General features: G+C 37.6%; 1 protein-coding gene across 1 annotated transcript in view; it reads right to left on the bottom strand.

Annotated features, from left to right (window-relative positions):
- LOC145677028 (rho GTPase-activating protein 20-like) overlaps positions 1–17,754 on the bottom strand; it is a gene marked incomplete at its 3' end in the record, with an annotated part of 100,505 nt that overhangs the window by 16,824 nt on the left and 65,927 nt on the right. Inside the window, 1 exon segment of the mRNA XM_081747735.1 lies at positions 9,063–9,189. Within this exon segment, the coding sequence (XP_081603861.1) occupies positions 9,063–9,189 (127 nt within the window).

Here is a 17,754-nt window from a genome sequence, read left to right on the forward strand (position 1 = left end):
CGTCCATTAATTGTAGTCTCCTTCGTCCCCTCCCTCCCTTTCCTGACACCATACCTTCTGGCACATCCGTCATGCTACAATTCCTTCTTAGCCAATGTCTCAACCAGTTTCTCTTCCTCTTCTTAATAATATCTAAAATTGTTCTTTTTTCCCCCCACCACTCCTAAATCACTCTCATTAGTTTTCCACACTCGACCCAGCTAATTATCTCCATTCGTTTCCACACCCACACTGATAAAGCTTTTAGTCGTTTTTTTCATCATTTGCAAAAAAAAAAAAAAAAAGAAAAAAGAAAAAAAAAGAAAAGAAAAAGAAATAGCTACTCCTTTAAAATTTTTCTTCCTCTCCGCTTGGCTATTCTCAAAGCAATGAAAACTATAGCGATGTCCCTGATCTAGATCATTTAAAATATTTCTGAATATGACATTACCATCCAACATCATCAATGATGTAATGTGTTCTTCCTTGTTTATTGAAAATGAAGGGCACTTTGAACACTTGATTTACGCAATCTAATTTAATGTAATAATATCATAGTTTTTTCCTTTCAAATACATTTTTGTCAAGAAACTTTTAGTTTCCCGAAGTTCGGTTAAAAAAAAAAAAAAAGTTTGTAGGACATTTGAACGGAAAAGAATAGCTGTATATTTAAATACAGAAGTAACAGATCTTTTTTATTGCTATTACAACTCATCCATCACACAGTGCGGTACCGTATATACTTACACGAATATCAAAATAGTCGTCCTTAGTGAAAAACGACGACGAACGTGCGATTCTACAAAAGTCAGTGACCCTTTCTTATACAGCAATTATTCCTAAAATAGAAGAGCTGTTGAACAGGTCACACACCTGCATTCATGAAGCAGCAGCTAACGTACTAATACTTTGTGGCTATGCAATGACGGGATGTGTCTCCTCCTCCCTTGGGCAAAATCCTCAAACCTACTGAAAGGATTGAAAAGCGTTTTGGGAAGAACGTGAGAGGTCCTCGGATGTGAACTAATTACATTGGTTGCTAGTGGTGAGTGGTTTTCCAACACAGGTGTTCGCACTCTTATTGTCTTGACCCTAACAGAGCATGAGAAAATTTTGGTTTCTGCATTCTTCTCTCCCTCTCCAGTATTCTCAAATGATCTCTTTAGATAACAGCAATTTTTTTTTTCCCCCAGAAAGTACAAAATAAGACTTCAGCTCATGTGTACGTAGTTAAATGCACTGCTATATGTATGGGAATCCCGGATTCGACTTTCAATGAAAGTAGAAAACTGTCTGTTCTAGGTCAGGATCATTGTAATTGGAAACCAACAATTTCAAATAAGAGTTAGTAATATGGTAACTAGAAAGCCAAAAATAATAACGATATCCCAACTATGCTAACAAGTCGAGCTGATTTCTTTATGAAGTAAATTAAATAAATTTATTATTTTATTATGAGTGACTTAATTTGCTTCTATCTTCACTTTGTGTTTAAAAGTGTACTATCTTTCAATAAAATCTAAAATTTGTGTCTAAAAGTTAATTTTGGGAAACAGTCGTGATACATATATCTCATTTTAATTCGAATTTCTTTCTGTGCAATATCATTTTCTGAAATAGTCTATTATCACACTCAAGTGGTATCCAACTAGCTTGATTTTAGCTTTACGTCCCATAATGTCAAGGAAATCTGACCACTACTGGTAATTAAACCCATGACCCAGCAAGTTCGTTATTCATGCACGTATATACATTAAAAAGTGTTTACTCTCAACTGAATATACCATTCAGTGTGGTTTGAGAAGTTCTACATCCGAATATCTGTCATCGAGAGTCGACGGTTGGTTGGTTGGACTGGGATTTAATGTAGGATCCAAACAACATAAGCTCCCTCTGGGAATCGAACTTGGGTCTCCTGAGACGATGGTGCCAACGTTAACCAGATAGCTACGAGGGAGCAAGAATCTTATCTAAGACTTGCCCGCTGAAAGACAAACGACGACACTACTCTTACTCCGAAAAGCTGCCTGTTATTCTGGCGCTAACCCTGAGATATTTCGAGCGGTGGACAGCGAAACCAGAACTCGTTTGTTTTGCCGTTCTCTATTGCTAACAGGTGTGTAGAGTTGACCCCAAAGATACTTCGTCATCCGGCTGCTTTTCTCGTTCAACATTTTCCAATCTCCGCCTTTGCAGACATTCATTCGAACACACGCCCCTGAGAGAACAATGGCGAATGAACCAAATGTAAGAACGAAAAGGAGAAAGACAGTCGAGTGGGTAGAATTGAAGACGACTCATCGATGATACATCCAACAAACATCACGGACCATTCACCTGACACGACGTTGGCGAAATCCTCTCCCATCATGCTTTGCATTTTAAATTAAAAGTTACTTACTACTTCTTGCACTGGTATTTTACATTTAATTTACGTATCGTTGTTAAAAGAGAGGTCTGGATTGAACCATTAGAAAAGAAAGAGAGGCTTCAAGTGGATGACTTGAGCAATTTGCATACACAAATCAGTCATGGAACCGGGACTACTGAATCTGATAGATAGATATGCAAAATACAGCTTCGGCTTGTCTCGATCTGGAATGAATGGTTTAATCTTTGCAATGTAAATAACTACATCCACCTGAGTGTAAGACTTCCTTCAACAATCTTTATGGTCTCACAAGATGATAATTAAAGTAAAACTCATCTTCAATATTTCAACTTGAATAAAATCAATTATGTAGCTCCGTGATACAGGGATTTAAATTGATATGTTGTTATGTATCGAACGACCACACGTTCATAAGAACACACAAGAAGTGAAATAAATACGTTATCCGAAAGAATATTTTTATTTCGTTGCATCCGAATTACATTTATTCGCTGCCCACTAGAGCAAAAAAAAAAAAAAGCCTCTTAGTAGTTACATGGTTAGCGCACGAGTCCGGCGCGAGAGACTAGAGTTCGATTTCCGGCGGGAGCTCATGTGGTTCGGATCCCATTTTAAGCTGTTGATCCAAGTCTTATATACCCTCGCTGCTGGAAGGGACGCAAAACTACAAATCAACTAACCAAGCCCAATGTACGATTATTTGTCTCGGAGAGCAAATATTTCCAAAATCGGTCTTTAATGCGACTCACTTCAGAAACCTAGGAGTTCCATACAGCTAAAGTAAATAGTGACACATGTATTAGGCATCTGACGTGAATGCTTAATGAAATTAACGGCAACCTTCAGTTACCTATAACTTAAGAAACCTTAAACTCATCACAATCAATAGATTCCGTCAAATTTGATTTAATATTTGTAATAATCTTTACGTTACATATGTTAATATTTAATGCCGTCCCCAATCTTTCAATATCTTAAAAATATTATATAAACAGTGAGAAAAAAATTACATTTTGCATTAGCTATTCTTGATAAGAAATTCATCACTTAATACGTGTTCAAAATTGTGCCCAACTCTTACAATGGCTACACAAACTAACAAAAGGTATACTAACTGCCATTTCCGTTCATTAGAATTAGCATACGGCTAAATACCATATGACATCTTATGTTATATTAATGAATCTCTTAAATTCTATAGAAGTGTTAGTTAAGCGATCGTTAAGATGCTGAACGAATGCTGGTAAAAGTCACGCTATGGGAGTTCTTAAAATTTAAAAACTACATTTTTGGTTCAAAAAAAATGCTGATTAGGTCAATAAAGTCACGTCATTTCATTTATTTCAAGACCAGCTGTAATCACTCGTCGTTGCCGGGTCTTAATTCCGAATTTGGATTAATGAGAGGAAGAAGAATTTTGCACCATTACCCGGGTGTTTATATTTTGCTGATATGTAATGTTGGGGAACACCGTGGTCTAATTGTTAGAGCGTTGGATTAACATCCGCGTGGTCCCGGGTTCGATTCCCGGCAAGTGCTTCCCAATTTTCGGCGTCTACCCAGCGTGGTGAGGCAAACTGGGGAGTTACGTGAATAAAAGCCGTGACAGCCGCTAGGTTTAGAAAGCCAGCGCTGCCCACGTTGCTAGATTTGACGTAGCAGTCGCTAACGGATGGCGTTGGAGCGGCTCAGACCCTCGAAAAGGGTTGTTACGCCAAGTAATCTGATTATGTAATGTTGGTTGCGTACATTTGTTCTTAGAAAAGTAAAAAAAAAAAAAAAAAAATGTGGACAAAAAAAATCCCTCCTGACCCCTTCAAACCCAAAATTGGGAAAGAGGCTTCGTAGATGATTACATCTGATTAAGTTCTTATTCGTGTATCAAATTTGGTGGTTCTAGCTCACTTCTGTCTATGGGGAATTCTGAAGATGGGAACACACAATACGGGTGTGCATTATTTTATATGTAAGTATTTTGTATGTACGTAAGTATAAATTTGAGGAAAATTCTGATTTCATATTACCGTCCTTGAAACTACACGATCCGCATGAAAAACAAGCACTGTCAGAATGATTGGTTGAGCAATACGAAGATAGAATGTCTCAATTATGAAGGAGGCGTGTTCAACCATGCCCATAATTATTTTAAGTTTAAAATGTCACAATGCATCAAGTCACGAGGAATGATTTTTTTTTTTTTTTTTTTTTAGTATAATCTGATTTAATCCTGATTTGGCCGTCACCTGTATGCAGAAATCAGATTGCTATATAAGTGCCTGAAAATGCCGTGCTTTGGTGCTTATCCCCATGTAATCTCTCAACAGTTTTCTAGAAGTCACAGTAGATGTGCAAAAGCAACGTACACAGAAAATGTACCGTATTATACAACACGTTCTAGCGTAAAAAGCAAGACTCATTTTAAAGCATCCTTCTTCACGCAAAGGTTACGTTTGTTGTTATCTATGGGCTATCTGCAACACTTCAAAAACCACGGTATCTTACTCCATAATTCTCCACTAACATAGGTAACAGTTAATTTTTCTCTTAATGTTGCATGCTTGTAGTAGAGGGAAGAAAATAAAGGATAAACGTTATTTGTGATATGTAAACTTTTCCTCCAAACGAGCTTTCTGCATTTTATTCGGATGATACGGAATGTAAGCATTACGCGAGTCACGGTATATTAATTAATTTAGGGATCAGATATGAACTAATCAGACAGCTTGATAATATTAAAGCCAATAGGAAGAATATGAAAAGACAGAATTAATACTCTCTCCTTTTCCGAGCTTTTAACGTGAAATGCACTTTAACTGTAAAATCAAAAGGCGATAAATGAAAAAAAAAAAAAAAAAAGGCGGTGTTCCGATCTATATTGTGAATGATTGAAATTTCTTTCCCCAGCTCTGGTTCCAAGAACTCAAAATTTTGTAAAAATGCCACAGTTTTCGCCTCTCTGAATTATTACAAAGGATGTTTCGAAACAACACTGACAACGTTTGGGAGAAGATTCCCGACATCAAGATAAGACAAAAAGTATAGACCAACCTGGGTGCATAAATGCTTCCTTTCGGAGTTTGAGGCTGTCAAAAACACGAAAAAAAATGAACTTTTTGGCAACGGGCATATAATTTGAAGTACTCACCAACCATCTCTATAAAAATTATTGCGGAAGTACCGCAGGATTCTGAAATATGGATATGTGGATAGGGTACAAACTAGTTCCTAAGGAAAGTCTTGCTCCAACTGCGGTATCTCCCATAGTTTTGGAGCTATGGACCTTTAAAGTTCATAATTTTTTTCATGTTTTCGGCAGCCTATAACTCGGAAAGGAAGCATTTGTGCACCCAGGTTGGTCTATACTTTTTGTCTTATTTTGGTGTCAGGAATCACCTCCCAAACGTTGTCGGTGTGGTTTTGAAACACCCTGTATGTGTCAAGTAGTGCTTGTAAAATTATTCGAATAATATTTCTGTCATTATTCGAATTTAAATAATTGTTCGAATAATGAACACTGTTCGAATATTCGAATAATCTATTAATCGAACATTCGAATTTTAACAGCACTGGTGTGTTGAATATACTTATATCCAGTGGCAGCTCTTGAGGTAAGTTACACAAGTTTAAATTTTATCGTTACATGCTAAAGGAAGAAATCTTATCTAATGTATTAATTCATGTTTATATCTTTTTAAAAGATGTATGTAATTTTCTTCCTTTAACGTATCAAACCACTTGGCGTAACAGCCCATTTGAGGGCCTGAGCGGCGCCAACGCCATCTGTCAGCGACCGGTTGAACTACGTCTAGCCTAACGACGAGCTGCGTCACCCTGTCACTAACCGGCGTATCGGGAGCTTTCTAGACCTAGCGGCCGTCACGTCTTTTATTCACGTGACTCCCCAGTTTGCTTCATGACGCTGGGTGGACGCCGAAAATTGGGAAGGACCGGTCAGGAATCTAACCCGTGAGTCCAACGCTCCAACCACTAGGCTACGGTGTCACCCTTCTTCCCTTGACATGTAGCGATAAAATACAAATTTTTATCATGTCAATTCCCTCCAGAGCCGCTTATGTCATCATTATAATTTCAGAAAATTAATTTTACGGGATTAGATTCATTTTATAGCAATCCCATGTGAAACGATAGATCCGAGTCTTTGACAGTGCTAGGAGGAAATAGCAGAAACACTACACAAACACCCAGGGGCGGATCCAGGGGGGACCATTGACCCCCAGAAGAGGAAACTTTCTTATTTTATATATATATATATATATATATATATATATATATATATATATATATATATAAACCCATCCCAAAGTTTGGAGCCCTTAAAAGTAGCAGTATGACAACCCCACCCCAGAAGTCGGTCCTGGATCCGCCCCTGCAAACACCTCTCTGAATGGCTAGCGGAGTCCTGCAGCACATGCTCTCCAGTTTGATTCCTCTTGGGAGTTCAGTCTTCACTAGCCTATAGTGCACAAATTAAAGCATAAGAGTATATTCTCTTCAATAACATTTTTTGCCAACAATTCTTGTATAGTAAAATTAGACTACGAGCAACTTGCTTCCACATTATGAAGGCTCTGCACGTCTATTGGACTATTCATAGTCAATTCATTAAGCCCCAATAGGTGTAACTTTTTCTAAAGTTATTTTGATCTACAATTCACGTTCTCACGAAGCTGTCAACACCGGGAATCGAACAAATGGCCATTTGTAAGCCTACCATATTCTGGTATCTCTAAATGCGGACACACTTCCAGTCTGGCTCACATATAAACACATTATATGAACTCTCTACACAACAAGAATTAGAAGTTTCATCTTTTACTTTCAAGTCTGCTTTGAAAACATTATGAAAAATATATTCAAATGTATGGAAAATAATTACGTATTAACAAGAATACTTAGACACAGTACCATGTTACTTTCGCCTATTCATATTCTTTATTAGATCTGATTTTTTTTTTTTTTTTAACAATTCCTTCTTTGAATACAAATAGCAAAACACATCTTTACATGTGAAATGTCTCAAATTGAATTGGCAATACTTGAGCTTGAAAAATGCGGACAAATCAGAGAGTTCGGAAAATCTATGCGGACGGAATTATTTACTCTCAAAATGTGGACATGTCCGCATAAATGCTGACATATAGTAACCCTAACTTTTGCTAAAATATAATTTTTTTTTTCTGCTCTCTGGAGTTGAGTTGATTTTTAAAGTTTAGTGTCAAGTTCAGCAGTGAGGCTATATGAGACGTGCACTTTACTGATTAACGTGGAACCCGAACCACATGAACTTCCGCCGGGAATCGAACCCGAGTCTAGGCGCGTACGTTAATCGCTTAGCCACAAAGGAGTTCTGCTCTCTGTATTGTTACGACTATTATTTAGAATCGAAACAGCATTGAAAGACAATATTTACGAACAAGAGAAACACGTTGTTTTATCAGCGAATGGTAACCTTATCCATGCAGATTTCTTAAGGCAGTAAAAAAATGTAGTCGTTAAAATAGTGTGCTGACAATCCTTTAACAAACACCGATTATATGCACTAAAGCCACATGAGCGCTAAGTTGCATATGCAGACCGACTGATTTGGGGGTAAGACAAAACTATTTATTGCTAAGGCATCCCAGGAAAAGAAAACGCTGTTGGTTTTGTATTTTTTTTTTTTAATATAGCCTATTAACCAATTAAGTTTCAGTCTGTGTCTTCTGCATCCTTATTTAGCATTGAGATTATGGAGGACGGACCCCAGTCTTCTCGGTTTCGAGGGCAGAGACTATATTGATCACCTGCATGCTATATCTTCAAAAAATTTGGAAGGGAGATTTCCCTCCAAATACATCTGATATAAAACTGACGGGACTTACTATTAACGTGGGCTCCAAACCACGAACAGGGCTAAAAAAAACTGGCGGGTGCACAGAGCATCATGCAAGATCAATCTAAACAGTATATGCTGTTCCTCACCACACTATATCGCCTCCAAAAAAGCTGTTTCTAGAATGTTGACTCGCACGTATAAGTGAAAATGGTTAGTAGCCAGTTTGGTTCCTTTCTTTATCAAAGCTCAAGTAATGCCGAATGCCGAGTGAATGATAGCATGTGAAGGCGGCAGGTTGATTACGATTCAACGGGGATGCGAGCAAGTGTTCTAGAACCCTGCCAATAACCACGCCAACGACTCCGGAAAAATTTATGCGTGTTCAGTAGTAGAATTTCTTTAGGATGGCAAACAATTGTCTCCTTGACATCTCGTCCGTGCACATGTCTATTAACTCGGGAAATTAAATGAAAATTCATCACTCGAAATTTAAAAGAGACATAACATTTTTATCATTTAAATATCTCATTATAGAAAATAGCTTAACAAAAGCAAGATAATTAAATCGTATAAACTTATATAGACACAAAATACGACGAAACTACTACACGCCTTAAAAAATGAAGATTCAACGCATTAAAATTACAATAATAAAGGTATTTGGACAATAACATTTGGATCAATATTAGACTTTTTTAAAACATCGTCAAATATTTCCTTGGTAACTTTTACATTGAATTTCAATAAATAGCATCCATGAAAATTTTGACCATGAATGAGCCAAAGAAGTGTCATATAAAAGAAAACTATAGCTAATCTCAAAATATATTATTATAAAATCATAACAGTACTTACATATTCAATGTTGGTTGCCACATCGTAGTACAGAACTTGAATATTCGTGGATTTCGGCTCTTTTTCTCGTTCTATCGTAATGACTTCATTAAGCTTGTTCCACCAGATATCTCGAGCTGCCTGCGTGCTGCAAGAAGTCAAAGAATAGATCAGCGTTTCTGAAGAACGTCTTTTAAGAATATTGCGTTTACACTTCGTTAACGCTCTAATGTTTCTATTGGACAACGTTTTACACTTGCTATAGTTACAATTAACATCTACATCGCGACTAGAAACAGAATCAGGACTTGTTGTAACAGGACTAGATGGTCTAGAATCGAATCTCGACTGTTTCCAATTTTCCAGTTGCACTCCCGGAGTATCTACAAGTAAAGTTTTCAAATCGGAAGCTACCCATTCGTATGTCTGCGGTGATGTTGAAACAGATTTAGCACTGTGTTCTGTTTGGGATCGAACCCATGAATTCAGTTTAACAGAATTACTGATTTCTCCTAGCAACTTCATTATCAAGCACTAACAAGCAATTTTCTTACACTCTTCTTGATCACAAAGATAAATCACGAACGCAAACAGTAGTCATATGCAATTGCTATGCCATTACGAAAATGCATCACAACCTAACATATACTGATACCTGCGACTGTAAAAACACGAGACATTGCAACTGTAGACCCACTTGCACATACACACATACTAATAAAAATTACACACACAACAAACGAACACTGTGTTCTGAAGCCGAAAGTGCTTCCTGTCTTGGTCTAAACAAACACTATACGGTTTTTTTATTCGCTCCAGAAGACTTGGAGAGTCAGGTCGGAGTTCACGTGTTCATAACATCACACTGCTTGAGCAACACCTATTTATTTTGCCTTCAAGTGCGTCTCAGGGTTGCCACGCCACAAAAAAAGTTAATTGGACCTATTCTCATTTCGCTTCTAAAGGCTTTACCGTTTATCATGAAAACTCGGCGTTCTTGTACCGAGATGTTATATCGCGTAACAGCACGAAAACTATCGCTCAAGTAATATCGGCTACGATTCCTACTGAGGACACATATATGAAATTTTGCTTTGCCCATGAGTTTCATATGTAATACAACCCAGGATTTAAAAAATAAAAAAAAAACTAGTCAAAAAATCGATGCAATATTTGCACAGAAGTAACAAATAAAGTCAAATCTTTAATTCAGTGTTCATCGTTAATACCTTTCAGGATAAAGGAGATGGATGATTAATAAAACTGAACGATTATGAAAAAAAAAAGAGTGATTCGAAAGAGAATTTGTCGGAGGAAACGCGAAAATCCCGAATCAAGGCCATAAACACGATGCTGTCCACCACAAACTCACATGACCTGGATTCGAACAACTGGCTCCTCGTACCAGAAGAAAGCGCTTTATCACTGAGCCACAGTACCCCCACTCTAAGCAATAAAGTGACATGAAGGAAGAATGCAGCCTTGTGTAGCGTAATAGCTAACGCTCTTGCCTTTGGTGCTAGTGGCCCCAGGATCGAATCCCCATAAAAACACTCAGTCGGAAAAGTACAAAAGCTTTTTAACCCAATTATCCTAAATGAAGTTTTTCCTGGTTTTCTTCATTCATACTAGGTCATAGACGGATCATTTTCCCCCTTCCACCGGCACAAGTACCACTGCTGCTAAAGTCCGGAGAGAGGAGAAAAACAATTTTTTCACTGGTTTCCCCCCCGCATCGTCCTCCCAGAAGTCCCGGTGGCTCAGTGGTAGAGCGCTTACTTCTGGTGCATGGGGTCCCTGGTTCGAACCCCAGCTAAGGTAGACTACCCGTGGAAGTTTAAAGTGGACAACCAGTGTCCATGCAGTGTCCCTTTCCTCCCAAATTCTCATTCCACCAATTTTCCATCATCATTCACTTGTCTTAACTATCTGTCTCCCTTAGCCTAAAGGGCGTAATCGTAGGACGTTAAACTGAAAGATTTCATTTCGAAAATGAACTGGAAAATTAACTAATAAAAATGAATTAATGACAAAATTCTCACAGATTTCTTCAACTGTATTTCCATGTAACAAATTAGGAATAACAGTCTTGGGAAGTGTGCGTAAGACTTTTTCCTATTTATTATACCAAATTAATTCTTTCTCAGATAATTTACAAAATGTAACACGAAAACAAATCATAGACTGGCAACAGGTGATCCACACCTAGTCATTCGTCCATGACCTTGGAAGCTACTCTTAATCCAAAGTGGGAGGTACAGAGATTTTAAGAAAGATTTCAATGCAAAACGTTGTTGTTATGCCCTTTGGCAGTGTGAGGACTTCTCATACTGGCTATTTTAGCAGCTTCAAGCATTTCCTCGACACAAAAGTCCCTCCCCTTCCCAAAACCGTTCTCACCCGATGAGCACGCACTTTCAACCCCTTGCTGTGCAAATGACAATCGTAAAATGACCCAGATTCATTTTCAAATCGTGCATCAAGTAGCTGAGCCAATGACAACACTCAGTGGACAGAAAACAAAGTTTGCTCCATTATATGGTTCATCTCCAGTCTCACAGACGCGACATACAGTATACGTGCTGTTTTGACGAATTGTCTTTGAAACAGACGAATAGCTGTTAGATTTTCACTTTGACCAACAAGATTTATGAATTCATAACACACTAGGGCACTTTTACTTTTTTTTTTTCAGTGTGTCACGTAGCAAATGTCAAAAAGAACATCGTGTATAAGAGATGAGACAATTAGACAATGGAAAAGCTGGAGACTGCAGCTAAATGAAATATATGCAGGTAGTACACAAGTAGATTTTGTTGCCTGCATATGGATTTGAGCAGGTTTGTCTCATTAATTTAATACTGGCGCCACTAATACACAAGAGCGGCCGCCGGACCGCAATAATCATGTATTCACGTATATTTGCAGCCTTTCAGCAGGTAGGAAGGATTTTTTTTTTCTAAGATAGTCGGCTCCTCTCTGTAGCCGTATCCTCACCATTAAAGCTTTCCAACTCAGCAATGTCAAAATAGAATCTTTGAGCTTACTTTCTACTGTTATAGCCTGTATGCAGTGAGGATGCCAGCTTTAATTCCTTGGGGAGACAGGCAAACGGAGAGTCAGAGATTGTTTTCTAGGAAGAGGCAACTATCTTCGTATACCGGAACTATTACTTCATTTGCATTACAGCACGAATAGACACTAAGGGGGCGCTCGCCCTTCTGGCACCGTCACTGCCTGTTTGAAATTAGAATTTCGCAAGTGACATTATATTGCTTCACTATGACAGTCAAATAGTATTTTGAAGATTAAAATAAATAAAATATTTTAATGTCTCAAGAATAAACTCTCTAGGCCAAAGAGGGGCCGCGGTGGCTCAGTGATAGAGCGCTCTTCACCTCTGGTACACTCATGTTCAAAATGATTGTCTCATATCTATAACTGTCTTCTTGTTAGAATATAATTTTATAATGATTTTGCAGGGTACTTTTAATAGTGATACAATGTGTATAATCGGTAAATGTATATTTATGGTAAATTTCATAGGAAAAGAATTATAAATACGAAAATTAGAATGAGTAAAACAAAATGTTGCTAAATGGACAAGAAAGTTTTATTTTCGTTTTATTGTTCTTATGTACTGCTCTTTGACATGAAATATGCTACATACATGTCTCTGCCGATTATACACATACTAACATTATAAAAAGAAATACCGGGCGAGTTCATTATCAAATTATATTCTTACAACAATATATTTATAGACATGCGACAATAATTTTGGACATGAGTGTACATGGGGTCCTTAGTTCGATCCCAGGCCGCACCATCTGAGCTTTGTGGTGGACAAACATCGTGTGTGTAGGGGGTTTCTTGGGGTTCTCCCGTTCCGCCCACTTTCTTCATTCCAAACTTTCATTCATTTCTCATCATTGCCTCCTTTAGCCTAGCCGGCATAATCGTGGGACGTAAAACTTAAAGATTTAGTTTTATTTTTTCTTTAGGCCAAAGGTGATGGATGATAAGTACTTCGATTTATGGCCGAATTGGTGGAATGATAGTATAGAAGAACCTGGGAGATATCTGAAAACACTAATGGAGATGTTATTTATCACAACTTCGCATAGTGTAGGATCGAACCAACGGTACCTCATACCAGAGGTAAGCCCCCAAGCTCCCCTATGAGCAGAGTATATTAATTCTCCCTATGAGTAAATGACCGTCCCTATGAGTAAAGACATAAAATTGATATAAAAGTGAATCTGAAAAGGTAGGAGGACGCTTGAGGTAACGCCGTCCCCCTTGCCTATCTTGGCCGAATACGCGACAAAACGTACCACCGACAAAACTTACCACTTACCCTGAGGGCTGCTTGTGAAGGGTTTTCTTAAAACACTTTAAATAATGACAAGCGACAAAACGTACCACTTGCCTGCAGGGCTACTTGCGAAGAGTCTTCCAATCAGCCATCAAATAATGTCAGGCGACAAAACGTACCACTTGATAGGACGGTATATAAGTATATATATATCGGCCAAAATAAGGTTAAAAGTTGAACAGATTGGTGGTGAGAAAAGTACCGATGCAAGACCAAGACTAGGACTAAGGCTAAGACTAAGACCATGCCTGCAAGATTCTCGCAACACCAAGACCATGCCTGCATGATTCTCGCCAGACCAAGACCAACAAGAATCTTGCATATGCAATATTTGAATATTTGCTGATTTTCATCACACTTTATCCAGGCTTTGGACCAGAGACGGATAGGCATTATTAGAGGGGCGCGGGCGCTTTCTCCCACAAGGGCCACCACCATCTCAATGTCACAAATCAATTGCACAGTTTTCTTTCTACAGGAAGTCAATAGTATTAACAATTGACAATTAAAACTTGATATTCTTTGAACAGTATATTATTCTGAATTGTTCAAAATATTATATGAAGTTCAAGGAGAACGTATACTATATTACAAAATTTTTTAGTGTACTAGTTTTTGATGCTACTGTATCTATCACTTTTGCATTCGAAATATTTTTTTAAATAAATCTTTTTCAATAGACATCAACAAAATGTTTTCAAATGTTCCTGAGACATGGTACTCGTAAGCCTATTTTTAATGTATTTCAGTTTATTTCAATTTTGAAAAATTTCTTTCACATGTTACCTGAGTTATGGGCAAAGTCAATAAAAAATTGTATGTTGGAAACCTGGATAAGTATTACTGCACAAATTACAATTCTTCAAAATTAAAAAGCAGCACATTGGACAATTTTGCAACACGTTTTGCATTCGCTTTCCTTGTAAACAAATGTATTTTCTCCTAATTCTGAATCATTTGCACCATCAACACAGCCATTTTTCCTCGGTTGTGTTCGTCATGAAGACTGACTTTCAAGGATATCCACGTCCCTCAAAAGTCCAAGAAAATACATTTATAGTATCATTGGAAACTTCTTAACTGAAGGTTTTTAGAAAATATGTAAGTTTATCGAAAGGCACGTCTGGAAGTTCTGTTACTTGGTTCAAGTGGCTAGGGTCCAAATAATCCATAAAGTACATTGCTTCTTGAATCTTGAAGAAATACTCAAAACTACCATGTCCAATATTTTGTTGAATGCTTCGATGCAGTACCTGGTCATTGGATAGAAGCAGCTTCATCTTCATATTCACAGGAAAAATCTTTGTCCATCTCTGAAGGCGAATTGTCGACAGGTCAATAGATAAAAAAATCACGTTCTAAGTCTTCAAATTTGTTATTGGCCCATTCTGCAAAGCTTAATGCTGCATTCTTAACGGATTCAAAATCATCTCTCTACTCTTTCAGTTTGAACAGAGTAGTCTGCACCATGCGATAGGGCTACACTAGCAGCGCCCTCTATTTGGAGATAGTTTGACAGAGAGGTAGTCACTTGAAATATCTTAAGGAACTTTTCTGCTGTCCGAATTGTTTTAAACTTGAGAAGATCTTTTATATATCCTTTCGCTTTACACCTAGCTTTTGGTTTGATATTTTCTGTAGAAGCAATTTTCCTAATTGTTATGTTCAACTCTATATACAAAGCACTTTTTGGGTTCGAAAAATGACCAAACTTTTTCTGAACAATAGTGTTTTCTACCATCTTGTCTCCGCAATAACTCTAAGACGCCTTTGTTAACATTTGATCTTCCAAATGTACATTCGCTGATAAGACTCACGCATAAATATCGCACAGTCATTCAGCAGAACAATGACACAGAATCAATGCAATTTTTTGTCAGATCACATATGACATGATTGAGTATATGAGCGTAACACCACACGTGTAACTGAGTTTCTTAATAGTTAAGCAGTTAGCGTATGCGCCTTTGTGGTGGGAGACCTGGGTTCGATTCCCGGCGGGAGCTCATGTGCTTCGGATTTCCCGTAAATCAGTATGCCCCGTCTCATATGGCCTCGCTGCTAAAAGGGCCGTTAAACTCAAAATCAACTGAATCACACGTGTAACTGATCATAGGTGAATTGAAAAAATCCGAATATTGTCCTTGCATATTACTTGAGCCATCGGTTGAATTTCAAATACACTTCTTAATATCAAGGTTCAACTTCTGCAGAATTTCCAGCAGTAAACCGCAAAGACACTGGTCTGTGGTAGATATTCATTTTACAATGACAACAATACTTTGTTTAACAATCATTTTAACAACATACCGTAAAACAACAGAGCACTGGCCTGAAACTACTATATCTTGAGTAGTGTCTAATAGAACAGAAAATATTGAAGCTTGAGAGACTTCTTTCGAAATATCTTCTCTGATAAGTGTGCTGATAGCATTCAAAACATAATTCACCGTGTTTAGTAGAAGTTATGCGACCACAATCCTGCTTACTTCCTCGTATATGACTCTTCTCGGTGACCTTATCTAAATTACTTTTAAGCAGAAGATCAAATTTGCTTAAGAGAGGAATAATATCCAAAAAGCTTCCATGATCTATAGCTGTGTCTTTCAGTTTATAGGCTGCTACATTTCCTCTGTAAATGAGCCCTCTTTTACCAATGAGTTTCTGCACTTTGACAACTCGATACATTACCTGTCTGTTCTTCTCAACCTTATACTGCCGTTGTTTTACCTGTTCATGGGGAAGTAGTTTCTTAACATGAAGTGGTACGTTTTGTCGCGGATTAAATATCCGAAATGTTTTAATTAGTCCATGACAGGTTGTAATTTATGTAAGTGGTACGTTTTGTCGTGGAATAAATATCAGAAATGCTTTAGTTAATCCATGATAGGTTGTCATTTATGACAGGTCGTCAAAAGTGGTACGTTTTGTCGCGAAAATTCAAGTGGTACGTTTTGTCGCTGGTACGTTTTGTCGGGACACCATCTTGGCCCATTGTAAATTTTAGAAAGTCAGGGAAGCCATAGATATTTTCTGGAAGTGGGAGGACGGCGTCCCCTTGCGTTCTCCCTCATTTTCACCCCTGGATATATACCAAAAAGATGAAAGAAAAGTATTCTTCACAAATATATATATATATATATATATATATATATATATATATATATATATATATATATATATATATATATATATAATTTTATTATGAACATTTATGTTCCTTCTGTGATGATTTTGGTTTCTTCACACTATAGGAAGGAAGTCAAAACGTCTATATCGGAGAAACAATAATTGACGTATACAAACGACTGAATCCATAATATTACAGTTCTTGTAATATGTGACATCCCTCATTTTAACTCCCAACCTTTTCTTCTATTCGAGCTAGTATTTATCAATTTGCAATATATCTTTTTAGAATCAAGGGGGGAAAGAAACTGGCCACCTTACGCGTGCTTAACTGAGTCAGTGGTCCCATCTAGCTACGTTAAGGGGAGTGGGCGAGAACCTGTCTTTACGCAGAATACTCAGGCGATAACAATTACGGAATATCCTACTTCTAAAGAAGTACACAAAAAATAATAATATTATTTTTGCTCATTTATGGTTTAAGTATTTTCGCACGTGGAATCATTTTGTATATTAATGCAGTTGCACCTGTACCAGTTGCATCACAAATATGTTCAACTCAAAATAATATAAGACATCTATAGTGTAGACATCTGCGTGTCGATACTTCTTTAGCAACTAGTGTGTATAGTGATTTAAAACAACTAAGTCAATTGTGTTGAGACACTCCAATTATATTCAATTAAAAGTATCGCAAGTCAAGTGGTTAGAGCGCATTCCTCTGCCATACATGGTCGCCGGTTCGATTCTCGGTGGGGCACTACAAAAAATCAATTTCACAATAATTCAATTTCATTGATCATCCATCTCCTTTAGCCTAAAGGGCATAATCGTGGGACGTTAAACTAAAAAAATCATCTCATTTTATTTAAAAGTATACATAAACAATAGGTTAAAATGAACATGTTTTGTTTCGAATTTGGACACATTAAGGACAGAAAATAGGAAAGCGAAATATAAATAAATGAAATCTTTAAGTTTTACGTCCCACGATGATGCTGGTTAGGCTAAAGGATACGGTGATGATGATAAATGAAGGAAATGGTGGAATGAAGAAAGTGGGTGGAAACGGGAGAACCCAGAGAAAACTCACACACACTGTGTTTTGCCCAGCACAAAGTTCACTTGGCGCGAGCTGGGATAGAACCAAGAACCCCATACACCAGAGGTGAACACTCTACTGCTGAGTCACTGCGGCTCCGCGAA

This window comes from Thermobia domestica, unplaced genomic scaffold (genome assembly GCF_964235325.1).
Source record: "Thermobia domestica unplaced genomic scaffold, izTheDome1.hap1.1 HAP1_SCAFFOLD_550, whole genome shotgun sequence".
NCBI lineage: Eukaryota > Metazoa > Arthropoda > Insecta > Zygentoma > Lepismatidae > Thermobia > Thermobia domestica.